At 37.0% G+C, this 22,402-nt stretch overlaps 1 protein-coding gene across 3 annotated transcripts in view; it reads right to left on the bottom strand.

The window, feature by feature from the left end:
- Positions 1-22,402, bottom strand: part of LOC580086 (signal-induced proliferation-associated 1-like protein 1) — a 46,830-nt gene that overhangs the window by 4,635 nt on the left and 19,793 nt on the right. For 2 of the 3 annotated variants that reach the window (XM_030999419.1, XM_030999421.1), the window contains exons 5-20: positions 18,858-19,046; positions 18,206-18,281; positions 17,324-17,422; positions 16,110-16,210; positions 12,901-13,058; positions 12,115-12,221; positions 11,407-11,633; positions 10,637-10,678; positions 7,767-7,912; positions 6,956-7,070; positions 5,988-6,125; positions 5,368-5,483; positions 4,748-4,887; positions 3,768-4,307; positions 854-996; positions 157-417 (exon numbers count right to left, since the gene is read on the bottom strand). In XM_030999419.1, the coding sequence (XP_030855279.1) occupies positions 157-417; positions 854-996; positions 3,768-4,307; positions 4,748-4,887; positions 5,368-5,483; positions 5,988-6,125; positions 6,956-7,070; positions 7,767-7,912; positions 10,637-10,678; positions 11,407-11,633; positions 12,115-12,221; positions 12,901-13,058; positions 16,110-16,210; positions 17,324-17,422; positions 18,206-18,281; positions 18,858-19,046 (2,598 nt within the window). The remainder of the gene's footprint in view (positions 1-156; positions 418-853; positions 997-3,767; positions 4,308-4,747; positions 4,888-5,367; positions 5,484-5,987; positions 6,126-6,955; positions 7,071-7,766; positions 7,913-10,636; positions 10,679-11,406; positions 11,634-12,114; positions 12,222-12,900; positions 13,059-16,109; positions 16,211-17,323; positions 17,423-18,205; positions 18,282-18,857; positions 19,047-22,402) is intronic. The other variant, XM_030999420.1, reaches the window with a different exon arrangement.

Raw genomic sequence — 22,402 nt, 5'->3', positions numbered from 1 at the left:
AAAGGCAGAGCACCGGGATCCGTTTCACAAAGCCTTTTTTCAATGACAAATATGCTGATAACCAATCAAAAGCAAGGATTTCAGTAGCCTGATGACAAGTTTTGTGAAAAGGGCCCCTGATCATGGGGCCCTATCAATGTGGCCCCCCTTCCTTACCTGGTAGAGCTGCTCTGTGGGGCTGTAGCGCTCAGCCATTGCATAGTTACTCAAATTCTCCTCCTTGATCCCCTGCTGTGATAGGGGTACGGTGGAGGGCGTGGTCGCGGGGTTGGTGCGGTACATGCCCTCGGGGACATCCTTGGAGACGGGCACACCGTTGTCATGGTAACCGTTAGCATCGTCTCCGGCATCGTACCACTTCTCGTCACTGGTGTTGGTCGATAGGGTATCTCCACTGCTGGTGTGCTTTATAGTGGCCTAATGATAATAATAAAAACAATAATAATAATATGTCTTGTTTTATCCAGGGTAGCCTCATCAGTATCCATACTACCATATCATTACCCTGGCTGATGATTTTAAAATATCAAAAAGATTGAAAAATGTATGATTTTAAACGGTCATACATACAGGGTTGGGGGAATGTCTAGGAAAACAAATTGGACCAAAATAGAGGTTATTATCTACTCAGCAAACATTTAAATTACTGGGAGATGCATAAAGAAAGAAAATGATTGAGTTTATATAACTAAGTATAAAAAATTTAGAATATGATAAATAGCTCCCATGATCAAAATCAAATATTGAAATAATTAGGGAATATAAATAAATAATCATGTGATGACAATTCAAGGTACAACCACATTGCAGTGTAGTCCGAGAAATGTTTGGAAAAATTATGTAAGAAACTTACCTGAGCTACATTATGAAGTGGATATCTAGCCTTGGGAGTGACAAACTGAGGCTGTTGCTTGTCCTGTTCTCGGCCCCTATCCTGGGGGTAGAGGTTGGCTTCGTTGTGTCCCTGCCAGTCAGGTTTGGTCACATCTTTGTATACTGAAATATAGACATATATTCAATGTTATCAACCAAGGTCATGAGCAGTCTTACAAATTAGTGACTTTTGAAAATCAAGGCACCCTCTTTTGAAGTGCATTGTATTATAGAGGCTATATCAGTCTTCATTTTTTAAAGTAATCACCAGAGAATTTTTTTCTGGCCTGTTACATGCTTAGCATTGGGGTACAAAGTTTGTATTAATTGATAGTCAACGCTGAGTGATGCCAAAGTGACAATTTTACCAATTTGCCAATGTGGTCTCTACATCAAAAAAAATATGCATTCTGTTTTGTAATTTATTTATTTTAATTCAGCATTGCAAGGTAAATTGGACAAAATAAAGACTGAACTGAATTTAAAAGAAAATATATTTTCAAATTAAAAGAATGTTGTTAATCACTTAGCATTAGACAACATCACTCTATGTATTTTGAATTGTAAGACAACAACCTTAGAACTGAACATAAAGCTTGACTGGCATCTTTGATTTTATTACTTTTCTCTCATAATTGGTCATTTTTGACAAAGCAAACATCCATCTCATATCCTATAAATTATCATACTCTAGGGTGACATTATTATAAGCATAAGTGTAAAGGCATCATTTTATATCGGTTTTCAGAATTACTTTACTACTAAAAAGAAAATTAGATTTTCGGCTTTAAATCTATAACAAAAGAAAAGAGCACAGTCCTTGAAATGGGTCAAATTTTGCTCTGGGTGCTTTTACAAATTTTCATGGATCATTTTAAAAGCAGAAGGTGCAAGTAACACAAAATATTTAAACTGTGTTATTCATTTTAGTTGCAAATTATTTGCTTTTATAATAGATGCAGATAACAACATTTTTTCTATGGTTAAGCTTACATTTGATTTTATAACACATTCATGTTTATGTTAACGTATTGTCTCTTTGGGCAAGGACAACTTCCAAGAGGTTAGATAAATCATAATTCTGAATAATATCTTCCACTCCATCACAAAAGAAACACCTTATTACTGCAAGCCCGAGACATGTCTAGCAAATATATTTTTTTAATATAATACCGGTAGTAGTGTCATCTGTGATGCCTACAATATACAATCATCAAACATTCCAAAGCATGTCAAAATGACCCACACCCAATTCCAACCATCTACTCAACACACATCAGTCTACAATCAAGTAAGGGTACAGTATTCCTTTCACTCCTTCGAAATCTGAAAGAAGTTTAGAACAGACTGGTGTAGAACAGACTGGTGTAGGAGTGAGGCCAATTAATTTAAAGCAGGACTGCACTACTTGTAGCTACTTGCCCCCCTATATATAGCAAACAATGCCTACGGGGTACCCGTTGGTCCCCTATGGTCCCCTTTTTCTTATGTTAATTGAGAGCTGATTTGATGAGATAACCACCTGTCAGTAACCAACCGTCAGTAACCACCTGTCAGTGACCACGCAGGGAGATCTAATCCCTCCTGGCCAAATTAGTGCAGATAGGCTTTAAAGCAATTGTAAATAGGAATGACTGCTCCCATTCAAATAGACCCTTAAATCTACAAGTTTACGCATGTATTTCAAAATCAATACCTATTTCCTCAACAATAACTGTTCTTGATGAGCTCATATTTTTGCCTTTCCAATCCATAGCGAGTTTTGACTGAAACTTGTGTTTCATAAAAACATCTCTAAAAGTCATGGTAAAACAAGATGAACCTGTAAAATGAAAGCAGCTCATAAATATTTGAACGCAGTGTTTGGAGTTGCCAATTTGCAATTCATAAAGTATAAGGGTGCGTGCAGCCTTTGCGTATCGAGTGAAATCCTTGTGATTAAAGCGAGTGCTGAGTGACTTCAAGATCTCACCCTTAGTTCGATGCTTAACATCAATTGGAGCTGACAGACACCTGTTCAACGCTGATTGCAGTAGAGCAAAAAAATCATCAATAAATTTCCGTTTTCCAGAGATAGAACCATTTTTCTTTATTTAAAGGCAAAGCTAAAGACGGTTCTATAGATAAAACACACCTTTTAGTATTTTTGAGAGCTTGAAAATCACTTCAATTGATGATCTATGTACATAAATTTCACATCAAATTCTTTTAAGTTAATGTTAAATTACATGAGTTTTAGTTTACTACTCCGAATTCACCAGATTCAATTCAATAATGTATTGATCACTTTGGTTTCTCAATTAGAGCGACCATAATACATTGTATTTATGAAGTGATCTCTGCCTGGGATTCTCGATTTAGTTTGTTTGTTAATGCCTGGAGAATTCACAATATGATATTGGAAGAGATTACACTTGAGTGACACATGGATTCTAGCATGTAGACCTGCATATAAGGTTTAAAGATAAAGTTGAGTTCTGGTCATGCGATTGCATTGTGAAAGAAACGTCATGGAATCTATCAGAAAAGGTTGATCATCTAGCATATAAGTATTGGTGTGTACTGGAAGGTTCTGGAATCATCAAAATAATAAGAAATTTGGCCTAGTCTTGGTAAAGTTACAAGCACTGTACACATAAAGATTTATATGGGACTACACAAAACATGTGGCATAAAAATCTGTCCCAATTTTTATGATGCTACATGCCATATTTAGAATATTAAGGCATTTGAAGAGCCATGCTTTTCAGGGAACATTTTTTCTCTGATGTTCTTCCATACATGCAGAATAACAATGATAATGCTCAAAAATTATTTTTCACTTCTTCCCAGAACTCAACCTTCTCTTTAATGATAGGATGATAAAAGAAATATAAACCAATGTTATGTTGTACCTCTATTCCTGTATTTATCGAGACTGTCCTCCAGGGATCCCTGCCTGGAGTGGGCTCCAGTCCCGATCCGATCCAGCTCCTCCTGTGAGCTCCGGAGCCTCGCCTGCTTGTCTGCAGGTCTCCTCCTCTGCTCCCTGGCGCTCCTCCTATCATGCACCATCCTCATGAAGGAGCGGTCCCCAGAATCCTGGGACAACCCCCTACTGTGACCACTCCCGCCGCTGGACCCACCCCCCTGGGGCAGGGGCGCGATCCCATCACCGGTGTTAGCTTGCTGATGGGCGCGGGCGTTCACCTCCTTCCAGTAATCGACGGCGGCGCGGTAGGGGTGCTGTTTCTCGGAAGCATCGGGTGGCGGATCCACGACGTTGATGCGACGCTCGAAGGTGGAGATGGCCGAGCGCACGCTGCCCTTGGCGGGTAGACCCTCCTCGGTGGTGCCCGGAGGATAGATGGGTGTGTTGGGGGCTGAACGCAGCATGGAGATTGGTTGCCCAGGGGTGGATGCTGATCGGGAATGTAGTGATCCCTGTCTTAGATCTGGGGAGGGGGCGGGGGAATTAAAGTTACAAGACAAAGAAGAACAATTAATCTTTGGTCAATTCTTTCAAAAAGCAAGAAAAAGTACATCTGTTTCTGTAAATTTAATTCGTATAAAAAAATAATAACTCTATTCCTTCAAAAGGTACTCTCTTTAATGCAAAGTACGAAATAATTTAAACTACACTAGATAATGGATACATCAATCTATTCTTTCACTGCTGCTTTCAATTAAATAAAAGTCTACTAGATGTTTAATAATATCCTGAAAGCTGAACCCATTAGATACAATGTTGTTGTTTTTCTAACACAGATCATAAGGTGTCTACTTTCTTTGAAACAGAACAGCAGTATCCACAGGGTCAAGGATATAAAGGTAGATTCATCGATCATTCCATTGTTTTAAAGTTTGGGATGAAAGAATAGATGTAGACGCCTACCTCTGCTTGACATAGCCAGAGATGAGGAGATCTTATGAGGTCCTTTGCCGCTGCTTGTGCCTCTGTTGAAGCCTAGCCTAGCCCCTCCCGGCTGGGTGACTGCTTCACTGTTACCCATGTACTCGATTGGTGTGCTTCCTCTGTGGGGATAAGAAAAGAATAGTTTAAAGTTGTCACCCAAAGAATCAAAAGTGTTTTGAATTGATGCAAACTTCATATCATTGCGAAGGGGAAGCCTTACTGATCAATTATAACAACTTCCCTCTTCAAAAATCATCATAAATCATCTCTCAAAAATGTTGATTTTGAGATCAAGATTTTCTGCCTTCAGCGGTCCTCCGTAGAGCGTCAAGATTTGTGACGTCACATACGGGACACAGTTAGCCACAAAATTTCATTTTACACCTTTCCATGATATCTATATGATTTTCAGCAAATTATTTACGTTTCTCATGAGAAAATATTTCCATCTGATACCTAGAAGGCTGGTGTTTACAATTTGTACATGATTTTGCCCGAAGCCTTTCCATATCTATGTTTCAGCCCACCTTCCCTCTGCCAAGTCGCCAATGGTTTGTTTCAATTATTTGTTTTTCTTTGTAAATGTAGAATTAACAAACCTTCTTGGACTTCCATCTTCACAAGGTGGTACCACCACGACCTTGACCGTCTGAGAGGTCCGTAGTAGATCTATCATCTCCTCGTGGGTCTGGGTACATACAGCTATCTCACAGATCTAGTAGGACGGAAGGAAGACAAAAAAAAATAATTAAAGGCATCGTTTAACAATGTTAAATCCGAGATGCATGGCCCTACATGTTATTAGTGTCTGTGATATGGTGTAATATTGTAGCCCTAACAAAATTGCGCTTCAAAATGATCATGAAGTGCTTGACAAATCTTTGAGCGACCAGTTTTTACCATACGTATTTTCCCCAATAAACCGTAGTGTAAAAAAAAAAATTGGGGAAAAAACGTCTTTGTAATTTCAAATTCCAATCTTAAATATCTTGATATAACAAGCGATTGGCTTGGAAATGTCATGGGATTCATTTGTAACCTAAAGGTTTATAATTATGATTGTAGTATGAGCTTAATCCAGGATTTTGTTTACAATCAGAGGCAAAGTCACCTAATACCTTTAAAACTGAATTGCCTGGACTTCAATATCAAGCATGACACCATTCCAAGAACTGTACATATTTCTTGATTTATAATGTGATATATGTTTGTATCTCACCTCAACAAGTCTTGCTCCTTTCCGAAGGCCAGCTTGCCAAGCGAACCCATACGGATCTACCTCCACCACGATCCCCTGGTAGTGAACATGGAAGCCCAACTGACCTAGACCGTTCCGCCTCAAGGTGATCTCTTTGGTCTGCAAGATAAAAGAGTATACAATGAAATAAAATCTTAAAGCCTGTCTATACTAGTTTGGCCAGGAGGGATTAGACCTCCCAGCATAGTCCATGACAGGTGGTTATCTCATCAAATCAGCTCTCAATTAACATAAGAAAAAGAGGATCATGGGGGCCAACATGCACCGCTTAGGCGTTGTTTTCTATATAGAGGGCGCAAGTAGCTAGAAGTAGTGCAGTGTGGCTTTAAACTTGATGAATAAATAAGGCATGATAGTTTCTTACAGGGTAAGTCCTTTATACTTGTAGACAAGTAACCAAACAATAAATTGCTTCAGATCCAGTAATCATGCATCAAACAATAGAAATTGGAGACGGTGTTTCCTTGATGCACAATAGTCATATTAGATTTAAATTTAAATAGAGATAAAAGTTAATAGGAGACCAAAAGACAGAGAGAAAGAGAGACTGGGCAAGAGGCAAACAGAGATATTGGCATAGAGTAATATTAAAACAGAGACAAACCTTAATTATTGCCAGAGAGTGAGAGGTAAAATTATAATGAAGTGTTCAGCATCACCTGTGCCTGAGAAAGGAGAAGAGACCTTAATCACATGTCCCTCCTCCTGATACAACTAAATAAGAGTTCAGGGACCCGTTTCACAAAGCCTTTTTCAATGACAAATGACACAAAAAAAAATCAGTGACAAGACTGCTGATAACCAATCAGAAGCAAGAATTTCAGTAGCTTATAACAAATACTGTCATTTGACACTGATGACATGTTTGGTGAAACAGGCCCCTGATCGACCACTACATCTTAAAGTCAAGAGGTTCAAGGCACACTTACCCTAGTTCCGTTGGAGACTGCTTCAAATCTCTTGACAATCTCAGGCACCTCATCCAGATCTTGGTCAGGAATGCGAACTCGAATACAGTTACCCTCATTGAAGTACAGCTTCAATCTGGGAAGATGAACAGAGGAGACCTTTGTTACTAGGGATTTGTAACTAAGTTTGTAATGAATACGTGTATCATGTTACCAAAAGAATTTTAATTATTTTAAAATTTATTACTAAATGCTTTGTTATTATCGTTATTATCATAATCATCATCAACACCATCATCATTCTTACCTGTGTGGATATGGAGTAAAGTATATTACAGACATGCAGAATGGAAAAGAGAAGCTCTCTCGTATGTTAGGTAGTTATCATATCCATCATCAAATTCATCACCATTACCATCATCATCATCATCACCATTACCATCATCATCATCATCATCATCATCATTACTACCACTACCACAACTACCACAACAACCGCCACTACAATAATCATCACAACCACCACCACCATCACCACAACCACAACCACTACCACCACTACAACCACCACTACAATCATCACCACCACAACCACCACCACCACCACCACTACCACCACCACTAGGAGCACCACCATCACCAATACCACCATTTCAAATACCACTATAATCATCAACACCACCATAACCAACAAAACCACCACTACAATCATCACCAACAACACAACCACAGCCACAACCACCAGCACCAGCACCACCATCTTCACCATCACCATCACCACCACAGCCACCACTACAACCACCACCACCACCATCATCATTCTCATTCTTACCCATGTGGATAGGGAGTCCAGCCGATAACAGACACACAAGGAATGGAGAAGAGAACCTCTTTCGTATGGTAGTTCGTTAGAACCATCATATCCATCGAGACAGCCAGTAAGCAATCCACAGGGTCAGATACACTGAAGTCCTCAGCCTAGGATAAGAAACAGATCACAGATGGACCAAGAAATGTTAAGATGTTCATTTAAATCCAGACATGTCCAAGAGATAACAAAGGGATGAATTTGGTTGATAATTTTACATAGTTTTTAAGTTATGCCTTTTCCTCTTCCTCACAATATCATTTAGCTATCACCATGGAAGAAAGCAAAAATAACATGGCATAAACATACTGTAGTCTGGTTGGAATGCTCCCCAGGGAGTGGAGATTGCGCACACAGTGTGTGCGGGCAAGTATTGAATCCCATGACCGGGGTAACATTATATCTGTAAAGCGCTTAGAGACATTTGTTTTAAGTGCTATATAAAAGCGGAATAATATAAATAAGTATATTTTGTGGCTTTTGTTCTAAGCAGCTTCATCATTCCTATTCACTATACCAGTCATTACCACATAAAATGGGTTACATGTCATTTTTTAAAAATCATTATCTATCATTTATAGGTCATTTATGGTATAAGATGTGAATGAGGTTTTATAGTTTTAAAAAATATATGGTTTCCTTATTTTCTCTCTAATACATACATGTACATGCATTCAGATCTAAACATGGGCGACTGAAACATAGCCAAGAACAGACAGTTCTTCCAAATGTAATTCATACGAGTAAAAACATGTAATAAATAGCAGAGCAAAACAAACAAGGGAACATCACTAAGTCAAGCAACAGGTGACAATGAAAAGGGCAATAAGGGATGTCTTAATTACAACAGGAAAGGGCGGAAGGGCAATGACATCAAAATGTGTATTAAAGCCCCTCTGCACTAGTTGGTCAGGAGGGATTAGACCTCCCTACGTGGTCACTGACAGTTGGTTATCTCATCTTATATTCCACATACTAAGAATATTGCTCTACGATTGGTCAAAAGTAAATCACGTGATGAAAGATAGTTCGCCCATTATCGATGGGAGAAGCAAAAAGTTCGTTACACTGTGTAGATATCTATCTACACAGTGCAACACACTTTCACTGAGGATAGAGGTACTATCTACACAGGGCAACATGTATAAGTAGTGCAGTGGGGCTTTAAAGACAACACAGGGAAGTATGATTATATCTCAAGGATGCATCAACAAAACAGGCATTTTACAAGGGTGAGTCCACACTGTCAAAATGTTCCGTTAACTTAAATATAATTTGTTTCAATAATAAATTTACAATATTAATATATTTTTGGCAAACACACTTGAAATTACTTGAATATAATTTGTTTCAATAATAAATTTACAATATTAATATAATTTTGGCAAACACTCTTGAAATTATGAAAAGCTGGTAGCTTTGTCCTCAAGGCAAACACACTAGTAAATTATATGTATGTTTTTGAAGGAATTTTCTACCTGATAGTGATATTACAGTTTGTAAAATGAATTTTGGCTTGAATGAGGAAATGCTTTACATTTCTGTTTATTTCTGTTTGAATATAATAAGACATAATACCTTTACAGTATTAATGTATTTTTGGCATATACACTTGAAATTATGAACAGCTGAATGAGGAAATTCATTATATTTATGTTTACCTAAATATAATAAAACATAATATATTTACTGTATTAATGTATTTTTGGCAAACGCTCTTGAAATCATGAACAGCTGGTAGCTTTGTCATATTAAAATGACAAACAATATTAAATCATATGTACATGTATGTTTTGAAGAAATTATATTCCTGATACTTCAGTATGTAAAGTGAACTTTGGCTTGAATGTGGTAATATATGCTTTTGGGAATGACATCACAGTATTTACCATGAATTTGGGCCACTTCATGTGCGATTTCTTTAAGCATATATAAATTGCATGCGTGCTCAGCCATTGAAAAGAAAACAACCAGTTGAAAATGTGCAGAAAAATCATTGAAGATTTTCTATTCTGAGATTATTTTCTTTCCTTTAATTATCATCCACAACCCCCTTCCACCTCTCCCCCCCCCCCCCCCCCCAACAAAAAGTGTATATATGACTTCCAACTTTCCAAGCTCATATTAAATTATGGGTGTGAAAAGTAGTTATACTAATGTTTCGATCCGCAAAGTTTCATGAAATAAAGCCTTAGAATGCTATTCATAAACATTTCAAATGAAGCCTGCTTATATTAGCTATGAAATCACACTGCTCTTTACAACATTTGAGAATCCTACAACTGCGATGAATTTGTGGCTTTATTCGGTCTTTCAAAAATGGAGCCTACTCTTATTTAACGGAATCTAAGTGCATAACAAACCCATAACAGAAAAAGAACCAAAGACATTGCAAGATGTGCTCCTATACGCCATCTACCTAATTCTACTTGAAACAAAAACCCTACTAAACTGCTCTAATATATAAACAAATACAAAGAACAAAGGAGAATACAAATAAAATTTGTGCAAAACACTAATTACCAAATAATATAAAATAATTAATAATTTCCATCTTAATTTTATGGTGATTTTTTTAAAGACAAAAACTGCATGCAAAAACTTCGTAACTCCAGGTAATCAAAACAAACAAAAAATTCAAATAGGAACCGATACAAATAATAAACAACCATTCACTACATGCTTAAAATAATATTGAAGCAAGCATAATGAAATGAAATTTGCCATAAAACAAAACCAAACTGTATATAACCATCAAACTCAAAACAGGACAAAAAGTTTTAAATGCGTTTTTTTATATATTTTTTTTTTTATGTTGGTGCAAATTAGTTCACCTTCGAATTAACACCTTTGGAGATGGGTGACCACATGTAAACCTGCGTTCAAAAATTTGGGCAAAAAATGATGTAATTTAGATCAACTCTTTGTGTTTTAATCAGTTTTCACTTCATACGCATATCCTCTATTTAAAAAACTTGATTAAATTCTAATGGCAAGTTCACCACTGTTTATATCGAGGTCTTTATTTTTCTTTGTGGGTGAAGCGCTTAGAGATGTCTTTAAGTTATCTACGAAAGTATAACTTATCATTAATTAATTATAATTACTGAAAAACAGCCAATATAAATCCTTTAAATCAGTTTACCAAAAATCATGTAATTAACTAGGTTACGCACATCATACGATGAACGAAATTCCACTAATAAAATAGAACCATATTTTATGATTTCCTGTTGCTATTTCATAGAAAACTGAAGGAAAAAAATATTGCTATCGGTCTTTACTAATACTTGTCTTATCAAGTTTAGAATCAAACCCCTGAGATAAAAACCTGAAACTTTCGCATATTTAAGGACAACCATTTTTTACGGCACAAAACTTCTGCAAACGGCAAAGTGCTGTGTCAATTGCGATTCAATCATTTTGTGGCATGAAGCTTCTGCAAATCTGAACAACTCGTGAAAAGTCGCAGATGTTTCATGCACAGGAAAGTTTCTGGTTTTACAGTATTTATTTGATTTCTTTTTTTTTACATCCTCAAATGTAAGTATCATGGTTAGAAGGAAGAAAAAAAGGTTAAAAAAACAACCAAAGATCTTCCTACCTGGACGTCCCACACCAATGCTCCCTTGGCCTTGAAGTCTGGGGCAGGCCTGGGGCAAGTCTTCTCCTTCTTCTTGTCAAAGAGCTTGAACTTGCCCCCTCCTCCCGTCTCGATGGCGGTCGAGGTCACGTAGGAAGCGGCCAGGTCCTTGAGGTATTCCTTGCGCGTCCGCGTCGCCATGGCCGTGAACTTGTCCGCCTTGTGCACCGCATTCTCAGCATTGATGACTGGATTTTTTAATTATGGGAAGTAGAACATAAATTAATACTTGAAGTTTTGAGTATGTGAAATAAGACCCATAATTTAGGTAGTAAAAATGATAAGGAGTTATTAAGATTCTTTACATAATACAGTCAAACCTGTCTATAAAGACCATCCAAGGGAGACAGGAAAGTGGTCTTTGTAGACAGGTGGTCACTAAAGCAGGTTTGACTGTACATCTCAGCATAACTTTATCAAATGTAACCTTCTAAAGTATTTTCTTTCATTGATAATTTAATAAGAGAAAGAAGTAGAACAAAGCAATGATGTAATGGAAATGTAAAGTCAAGGATTGTGAGTGCTCATGACAGCTTTTACTACCTAACAGTTTGTTTCCTGCATATACGTATGTATACATACATGAAATAGCAGTAACCAGAGAGCTTAGAATTATTATTTTACATTACCGTATCATATACACTGTGCTTCATGTTTTAGAAAACTTACTTTTGGCAAGAAGAAAATCTGCAAACGATTTTGATTTCTGGAAATTGGCATTTGCTGGCAAGGGAGGGCCAAATGATGGGACTTCTTTAGATCTGCTCACAGCAATCCTGAAATAACAAGTAACAAAAATCAAAATCAAAATCAAAATCAAAATCAAAATCAAAATCAAAATCAAAATCAGATTTTAAAAAGATCGTACATAAGCTGTCTACTGCAAGCTTCACTTTCTGGGGAAATTCTTGATATGTAATGTACTAGTACGTAAAGACACCTTTTCGAGGTTGGATTCACATTAAAGGGAAAACATGAGATATTTTTCAGGACTACACACACTCGATAAAGAAAGATTACTGAGAGTCCTTTTCAGGACTCCCCAATCCTCCCCCCCCCCCCCCCCTCTCACACATGGTGCAACCGCAAGCCTACTGTATAAGATATTAATATGTTTCAAAAGATTCTGATAACTTCATACTAAGATAGATGGACATGACATAAAGCATCAGCTTCAAACTAAAAAGGGCCTATGGACCTCACAAACAAAACCTATATTCAGCAGGTTCCGCAAGATAAAGACTGTTTCAATAAGCATGGAATTACAGATAGATTATTTTCTACATTTCTCCAATCAGAGTTTCCTATTGTCTTAACGATATTTTAGCTATCGATCAATACGAGACTGAATGATAAGTACTGCATACAGGGTACATCTTCAGTTGAATCTCATCGAGACACTGAAAGATAGAGCACATGGGCTGCATGGTGGTGGGGGGGGGGGGGTGTACTTACGAGTAGTGGACATTCTCTGTGTTTGGTTCGTGGACTCGTACAATGATGAAGACATGCTGGAATTGTGAGCGGACGTTCTTGGGCGTGAACGGGAGAGCGCCGGGTTCCTGGAACACGATGGTCACTATGTCGTTGCCTATGTGCCTCTTTCTCAGTAGCTGCTCAAGACAAGACAAATGAGGACACAGAAAATTCATTAAAGGCATCGTTTCACAATGTTAAATCTGAAATGCATGGGCCCTACGTGTTTTCAGTGTCTGTGATATGGTGTAATATTGAAGCCATAAAAAAAGTGCGCTTCAAGATGAAGTTCCTCCAGAGTCACTATAAAACGTAAGAGAAAAGTTTGTGCCAAATAACATCCAATAATGTAACCTGGGACTTGATTTCTTGACGATTTAGATAAAAAAAAGACAATCTTAGGATTTGTCTCCAATTCATCCTGTCACTGCTTCCATTCCGAATCACACAATTTTTTGGAAATCATATCTTGGCAAATTGAGGATGCAATTTCTGAGATTGAAGGTCAATATTCTTCAGAAGATAATACTTTGGTGAACACATAGGTGGTGATGCTCTTATGTTCGATTTTCATCAGAATCAGGAATTCAGAAACTAGGATACCGGTACTATCAAATGAGACACCATCATAACATGAAACTTTCACAATTCTTTTAAGGCCAGTCATATGTATGGAAAATAATTTTTCACAAAACTGAACCCCTCATGAAATTTGCGATCATTTCATGCATGCAAAAAAAAACTCTGGTTTACAATATGAATACATATTCACCTCTCTGAAACCATTTAAACATAAACTAAATGCACATGTAGATTGATCTTTACTGATCTAGAACAGGGTCAGGGAGGTGTTTCACAAAGTTGGACTTAGATATTATGGAGAGCCATTTGTAGTCTTATAATGAAATATATTCAAATGCAAAAATTGAAGTATTTCAGAATTTCATAAATTCCACATCAAGAACATGAAATCTCCCATGCCCATGGTAATAGAAAATATGAATGAATCGAATCAACATTTTATGCCTTTTAAAATAACTATTACAAACTATTTTCAGAGATGCTAACGGCTTTCCATAATTGTAAAGTCCAACTTGGAGATAAGTTCAACTTAGGATCTTTGTGAAACACCCCCCAGGTATTCTTGGCACTGGATACATTGCGGCTCCAGGTCCTTGGGACTTAGTGGTTGCTTAATCATCTAATGTCTCTGACTCATTATACAAAGTTGGCATGAAACAGACAATAATACATATATGTCTTCCACAAGAACATGGAACCAAAATGCAAAGTCACTGGAAACCCTCGATAAAAAACATTTCTCAAGCAAAATAAGGGAATGTCACTTCATATTAGAGATTAGAGTATTAGAGATGTAAAAGCTATGATATATGATGAAGACAAGGACAGTATAAGATCAAGGAATGACGAGTGAGGTAGGACAAAATCCTTTACCTCTAGATCGGGAGTGTCGTGGTCGAGTGGTTTAAGGCGCTTGACTTGAGATGCGAAGGTCGAGGGTTCGAATCCCGACACGGCACTAATATCCTTTGGCAAGATATTAACCTGCACTTGCTACTCTCCACCCAGGTGTTAAATGGGTACCCGGTAGGATGCGACCATCATTGTTGGTCAAACAGCTTGTGAGCGTCACGTAACGTCCGGCTGGAATGCTCCCCAGGGAGTGGAGATTGTGCACACATTGTGTGCGGGCAAGCACTGAATCCAATGACCGGGGTAATAGTATATTTGTAAAGTGCTTAGAGACATTTGTATTAAGCGCTATATAAAAATTAAATATTATAAGGGGGTGCAGTATTAATAAAGGGGGAAATGAATGGAACTGAAGTGAACTGCTTAGAAGCATTTCCAACCCTTATTACATTGTTAAATCTCTGTTGGAAAACCATTGTAAACCGTATCTATAATGGATTTTGGACTGTTTATACCAGATTAAACTTTTCTGGTAGAATTTGGATTGGTTCTTACAGGAATTGGTAGAGCAGTAGTCTCTTAACTGGGAAATCCCAGGTTTTGAAACCAAGTCAATGCCCTATTGCCCTTTGCCCTTTGCCCTTTGCCCTATTACCAAGTCCCTCAGAGAGGACTTGAAGCTGCCCGTCCACTGGTTGCTTTAATTTAATAATACACACACACCTTCTCAGCAGTCAGATTTAAAAAATTACAATCAAATTAAAAAAGTAGCTTCTTATCTGCGCATTCCTTGCAAATTTTGTTTTGTTTGACTACATTTTCCTTCACGAGATTGAGGTGAATACACTTTTGTACCGGACACAAAGCATGATATTAATACATATCTCCCCTTGGCAATTAAGAAAAGATGTTTTCTTATAACAGCCTTGAAGAGCCTTGAAGACACAAGGAAATTGTACTATTTATTGGCAAACTATCAAAAGAATACTTCATATATTATTCCTGTCATTTACAATTAAGAACCTATTTGTGGTTTTATTAATTGAAGACTAATATAGCAACGGTTAACAATAGTGGTTAGAGGGAATTTCCATGCGATCCCATTATTCTGAATTCTTTTCTGTTTAAATTCATTTCCTTGTTTGTGTGCCTTGTTTTGCTTTAGTCTTTCCAATTGTTTTAATTGATCACGAGTCTAATATGATATACACTGTATATAAGATTTATGAGGCGCCAAATCCACTCAAAAATGAAATGCTCAAGGCGCACTAGTGCAAAACATGAAAATACATAAACATATTTGTACAAAGACACAATATAACACAAAAAGAAGAAAAATCAGATCAACTAAAAGCAAACTGGAAAAAAAAGTTTTAAGGTTGCTTTTGAAAGATTCTACTGTAGGAATATCTCTGATTCCTCGAGTTTTACGATACTAGAAGGATGGCGCGGCATGAGCAAAGGCTCTCCCACTCCTCCCCCCGCCCCCCAACTTTGTTTAAGGTTTTGGAAGAACAAGCAATCCAGAGTTGTGAGAATGTAAATATCTCAGCATAGCTTTATCAAATATGATAGAATTCAATCGTATAAAATGTACTTTACAGTTTATCTAAAATACTGTCTACCATGATGACAGAATGGCACATGGATGGAATCAAAACAGCATATTTCACCTAAGTAAGTCACGCAACTGCCTTTCAGTTTTGCTTCATGACAGTGACGATCATATCAAGAGTCTGAATGACTAGACTAACCTGTTGTCTGTTGTTTGTGAAGGGAAGCATAGTAGATACATGGAACATGAGCTCCTTGCCCTGGTACATGGCATATAGCGAGTGCGTGCCCGTCGAATCGGCTGCAAGATAATATACGAGAAAAAGAAAGATATATTATAATTTTTTCCTAAAATTCTACAGAAGTATGCTTGGTAGATTAATGAATTATATATATGTAAGCACCTTTCCTCTATACCTATATATGGCATATGGCAAGTGTGTGCCTCTGGAATCATACACGGAAAGGGAAAGGGACGTTACCAGTTCTCATTAGATTCACTTTATTGTCTTTATTACATTTCTTCTACAAATGAAAACAATATGTTGGATATATAAATATAAATATCTTGCCTTGGTGCTTTGCAAAAGGGATTAATACCTTTTACATTGGTTGCAAGATTTGCATATGCATGTATGTACCAAGAGGAAGAAGATGAATGTTAATGATACTTTTAAAAACAAATTTTTATTTCTTTGTGTAATGTCTTGAACAATAGCTACCATTTTTTTATATCCAATACGGTCATCTCTTTTTAAATAGCTATGGAGTGTTAGTAATTATTTATATTTTCCACAATTCACTACCTACTAAAGGGATTTTAGATTATTGTATGTCAATATCATACAGTAAGTTTATTAATTTCTTTAGTGACTGTCTAGTGATATTACAATGTACATCACTAATAATGTACACAGTGACGGGATTACAGTCATGTCCTGACATACATGTATACATACACAATGTACCTGCAAACCTTTCAAAGCAAAAGTTAGGAATTCCTCAAGGCAAAATTAGGAACACAATCAATTAGATATCTTTTACACAGAAGTGTTGACAAAAGAGAGGAATCTAGGATCCATAACAATTAGTTTAAGGGCTAAAAAGTAGGAATAATTCGTCCAAAATAGGATTGGTTAGTATACAAATAGTACCTAGCAGTGAGGGCATTAGTAAGAATTACCCACACAAGGTACCTTTGGAACAATCTAACACGCCCGAGGCGATAGCTGAGGGTGTTTGGTCCATTTCGAAGGTACCGAGTGTGGGTAATTTTACTAATGCCCTACCAAAATGATGTTTTACTTGATTCATAAAATGATGTTTTATAACATGATTTTACTAATGAACTGCTACTCATATAGATGTTATTTCAGGTATCTCACTGCATCACCTTGAAGCGAATCTAACTCACTCTTATTATCCAGCTGCGCTCTGTACTTCTCAAAGTCTTTGAGTCGAATCTTCTCTCCTATACAGTCTACGAACTCATCAAATGCTGGACTTGCATGTTCTATAATAAATCACAAATAGTCAAATGAATGATGTGCACAGGTTAAATACATTTTTGGCAAACCACTAAAATAATTAATGTATTCACATGCGCTCCTTCATAGGCACTTCCACTACCACTACCACTACCAACAACAATAACAATTGTTTAAGCATATTTGTGGCTTACAGCCAGTAAACAAAGATTGATTGATTGATTGATCTGTAGAAAACATGTCAGAAAAAATCTTGGAACTAGCAGGGTTTGAACCTGCAATCTACTGCTTGCCGGGCAGCGACTCTACCACCATGGTCCATTGGTCCATTGCACATTCATGATGAACTAGAAACATACATCCAAGCTCTCTTGATTATTTCTGACTTATTTGCAATGACAGATCGATCAATCAATCTTTATTTACTGGGCTTAAGTCAGAATGAATCAGGAGAGTGGCAAATGTAGATCGATGTCTTGCCAAAGGACATTAGTGCTGCGACGGGACTCACATTTTTATGGGATGTCCACAAACTTAGAATTATGATGGTTTGGAGAAACTGGCCCTCATAAGGTGATTTCTTTCTGAGGGCACAGGTCATCACTAAAGGTAATGTTTGGCAATAAAACAAATTTGTTCTGAAATAATGACCGATCACTACCTCTGCTACCTTGTTTTCGGCATGAGACAAACCCATACATTCATGTGTCATAGGACATTACAACTGAGGAAGCAATAGCCATTAACATTATGTAATGATGATAGTTATATTAGGACTGTATGAGTCACTGACGGAGAAAGGCCCTTACCGTTGTTGTACATTTCTTCTTCGGTGCTTTGTCCGGCTTTGCAGTACATGATGCCGACCTTGTAATGATTTGTTACCTGGGCGGAAGAAAAATTAAAAGACGTGATAAACTTCATCTGGAGTTGATTTATATTACAATACAGTGCATCCTGGAAAAAATGAAACCGAGAATTATCAATGTTCTATCATAACTGAATCACAATTATAATTAATAAATGACACATATTTGTAAAGCTTAGATCCTCCTATTTCATTTGATGCAACTCATATGATGCATATTTCACGCATGGGTGATTACAAACAAATTGAAGAGAGGGAACCAAAAAGTCATGTGGCGGGCAGTATCTGAATTTCAAAGAGAAAATCACATTTCTAGAAAGTTCATGTTCTGTCCTTTCATGTGACACCTCAATCAGGAAAAATGAGCCAGGAATAACAAAGTTCTGTTTGTTTAAAGTAATGCTTGCATTTAAAATGAATTTGTCTTCTTTGTGCATGGCTGATCTTCAACGAAACGGAGTTAGGTCTTTTGTCAACTCTGTTTGTTGCTACGGCAGGCAGCCAGTGAAAACGAATTTGTTTAATTGGATTAAGAAATGTATCTGGCTGGTTCTTTTGTTCATACTTTAAATAAAACTTTATATCATCCTTACCCCTTGTTCATCAATCTTGAGAAGTTGATCTCTGACCTTTGGCGCGTCTGTGGCAAGGCGTAAGCAAGCGAGAGGTAGATCAGGCGCTATGTATTCTAGTACGTCACGCAGTGGAATGCCTCGATTAGTATTGTGTTTGGTTGTGGATGGGATGGAGTCTTCCATGACGGCGCCTCGTAGGGTTGTTAGCTGTGGCGAAGAAGAAAGAAGAAAGAAGGAAAAAAACGTTAAGTACAATAATCTCACTAGTTAAAGGGATCGTTTAACAATGTTAAATCTGAGATGCATAGCCCTAATTGTTATCAGTGCCTGTGATATGTGTAATATTGAAGCCCTAAAAAAAATGCGCTTCAAAATAATCAAGAAGTGCCTCAAAAAAGTAAAAATCTTTGAGTGACCGGTTTTACCATACTCAACTTCCCCAATAGACAGTAGTGTTATGAAACCGGTTAGGAAACGCAAAATTTGATTTCGATTTTCAATCATAAATATCTTGATAGTCAGACAGGCGATCGGTTACCCAATCCCTTTAAACAATAACAAACTTTAAATCCAGTACCATTTTGAGGTAGATGTTAACATGGGTCCATAGCATAGACATCCAAAAGTAATCACTCTGGACCTCAAGAAAAAAGGTTCCACATATATTCAATTTGAGTACAGAGAAAAAAGGAAAGCACTTGCCAAAATCTCAAAGGAAAGCAAACTTTAACATTTTAGACCATAAAAAGGCAAGAATCATACTTGAACAATCTGAAGAGTCTACTAAACATATAAATACATATTTCAACTCAAAGTGTCATAAGGATTGATACATAAACATATCATATAGAACCAAACTCTACTGAAGCTACAAGTATATATAAATGTACAGAATTCAAAATGTGCACACCACCATAATTCTTTTCAATAATTCCATAGATTTGCTCGTCTTCTCTGCAGTATCTCCAGCTGCCGTGTCTAAATTGGTTAATCCTTTAATACCATTATGCCACCTCTCCTTACCCGCCTCAATCATTCATTTCATATGCACTTTTTAAGTTAGTCTTTGCTTAAAGACCTACCGGGAAAAATAAAAGCTCTACTGCAGAGAAAATTTGAACATTTTAAAGGCCATCTGTACCAGTTTGGCTAGGAGGGATTAGACCACCTAGGGTGGTCACTGACAGGTGGCTATCTCATCAAATCAGCTCTCAATTAACAAAAGAAAAAGAGGATCATGGGGGGACCGACTGGCACCGACTGACATCATTGTTTGCTATATAGAGGGCGCAAGTAGCTATAAGTAGTGCAGTGGGGCTGTAAAAGGCCTTGTCTGGGCCAGGCACTTTTAATGGTATAAAGAAGCCTGTGATTAATTGCGATGACTCTTTGTATATTTACAGCATCAATTCTTATGAACTATCAGCCATGTTAAATTACAGAAGATGAAGTGACATTATAGTCATTTTTTTATCAATTGAAATAAACAAATTTTACTATATGTTACCACCATCACAGAACTAGCAGTCGGACATTGACTTTTATACACGAGCACTTGGGCAAAGATCATTTCCTGTGCTACTTATCATTGTCTTTTAACATTAGCAAAGATAACAAAACACTCCTTAACACCATTTAATTGTTTTGAAAAGTATCAATGTTTGCCCTGATGATAACATTTTGGGTTTTTTTGTTTTTTTTGTTTTGTTGTTTATGTTATTGTTTATTCATATATCATTTTGTATGACTCTTTTACTAACTTTTTCTGTTAATGTTGGCTGTCAATACAAACCCACTAGGGTTTTTATACAGCAACCAAATTCCTATTTTTTGTTACTGTCATTATTTTACTATTTTAATAACTGCAACTAAAATGTACAAGTAATACTTCTATTATATTTACTGTTATTGTTTTTATTATGGAATTGAATAAAGGCTGAATTTAATTTAATTTAATTTAACCCACTTTCAACACAGGACTTTTTTTTCAATCAATTTCTTGAAACTAGAAACTTTCCTGTCTCAATCATGCATGTAAATTCTACAGGGGTCTGAATCCAGAGACTAGACGCCACCTGGAGTTCTCCTCCATTATTCCAGCTATCAGAAGTTCATTATCTGTCTAAGATTGGAGATTACCTGCGATGATACCTCTATCCTTGGTGATATTTTAGGGTCCCTACTAAAGCCCTCCCCTCAAGTTCGGCTTCACCCCTACACCTACGTCTATCAAATCGCTTACAAACTTTGATAATCCCTGTTTATCACATAGTTGATTGCACTTGGCCTTCTACTGTGAAAATTGAAATTTCATAGAACTACTAATATTTAATTCCCTGTTCCCCCTCTGCCTGGCTATGCTGATGATCAGATTCTTCTACTAGGGATTAATCACAAGTTTTTCTTACGTTGGTTTCTTTTTATCTAAGGGGTAGTCCATTTCTCTATCTCGAGTACCGTAAATCTCTGTGTATAAGGCGCACTTTTTTGCCGCCGAAAAAATTTGAAAGTTGGGGTTGCGTCTTATACACAGGTACAGATTTTTTTTTTTTTTTTTTTTTTTTTTTTTTCGATTTATGGCGCTATGCCTGGCAATGTCTCCTAGCTCAGTAATCAGTGTGTTGACTCACCACTCGGAAACTACAACAACACTCAAATTTGTCTGTCATCTTGGTTTGAAAGTAATCTTTCTAATAGATCTCAATATGTAGTTTATAATAATAATTCCTCAATTTTTTTTCTATAACAAATGGTGTACCACAAGGTTCTATCCTAGGTACTCCATTGCCAAAAATTTAGAGGATGCTATTCATATCATGCATGACTATTGATGTTCGGCATAGAACACAGTGCTTCTGCTAGGTGATGTGACGAGGCTGGTGTGGGACACTTGGTATCATGAAGCCTTAGACTGTTGTTACTATTATTTGTGACAAGTTCACAACTTCAACTGCACTTCGATGTAAAATGAAGGTCCTTCCCCACGTGGGTTTTCGGCAACAAAACAACAACAACAACAAAACAAAAAACGATTTTTTTTTTTTTTTTTTTTTTTTTTTTTTTTTTCCCCCCCCCAAAAAAAAAATAGGGGTGCGCCTTATACACAGGTGCGCCTTATACACGGAGATTTACGGTAGTCCTATAGCCTACTGTTTCTTATGCATGAATACATGTACAGACGGGGTCCTGCTCCTTCTTAGACGTGGGTTAACATACTTTTAAAACCTATTATTAATTTCTTAGTAAAGACATCATACATCAGTCTACGATTCAAACATCCCAACGTTAAATGTTAGTCAAAGCTATGGTGTAGGAGCAAAGATGTGTCTATATATTCCCTTCCCTCTCTTTCCAAGACCCTTTGCAAGGTTGAGTTCTGAGAAGAGTAAAAAACTGGTTTTGAGTTTTCATTCTTTATGTTCAACAAGTATCTTTGAAATATGTTTCCTGAAAAGGACGACTCATATTCAAACTACGACAAAGAAATAGACAAAGCGTTTGTTCCGATGAAACTTTCAGCTTTCTTTAAATCTTAAAGAGAAGGTTGAGTTCTGGGAAGAGGT

The sequence above is a fragment of the Strongylocentrotus purpuratus genome, unplaced genomic scaffold, assembly GCF_000002235.5.
Source record: "Strongylocentrotus purpuratus isolate Spur 01 unplaced genomic scaffold, Spur_5.0 spur5_scaffold_5, whole genome shotgun sequence".
NCBI classification, from domain to species: domain Eukaryota; kingdom Metazoa; phylum Echinodermata; class Echinoidea; order Camarodonta; family Strongylocentrotidae; genus Strongylocentrotus; species Strongylocentrotus purpuratus.
This window is presented reverse-complemented; position numbering and strand designations above follow the sequence as displayed.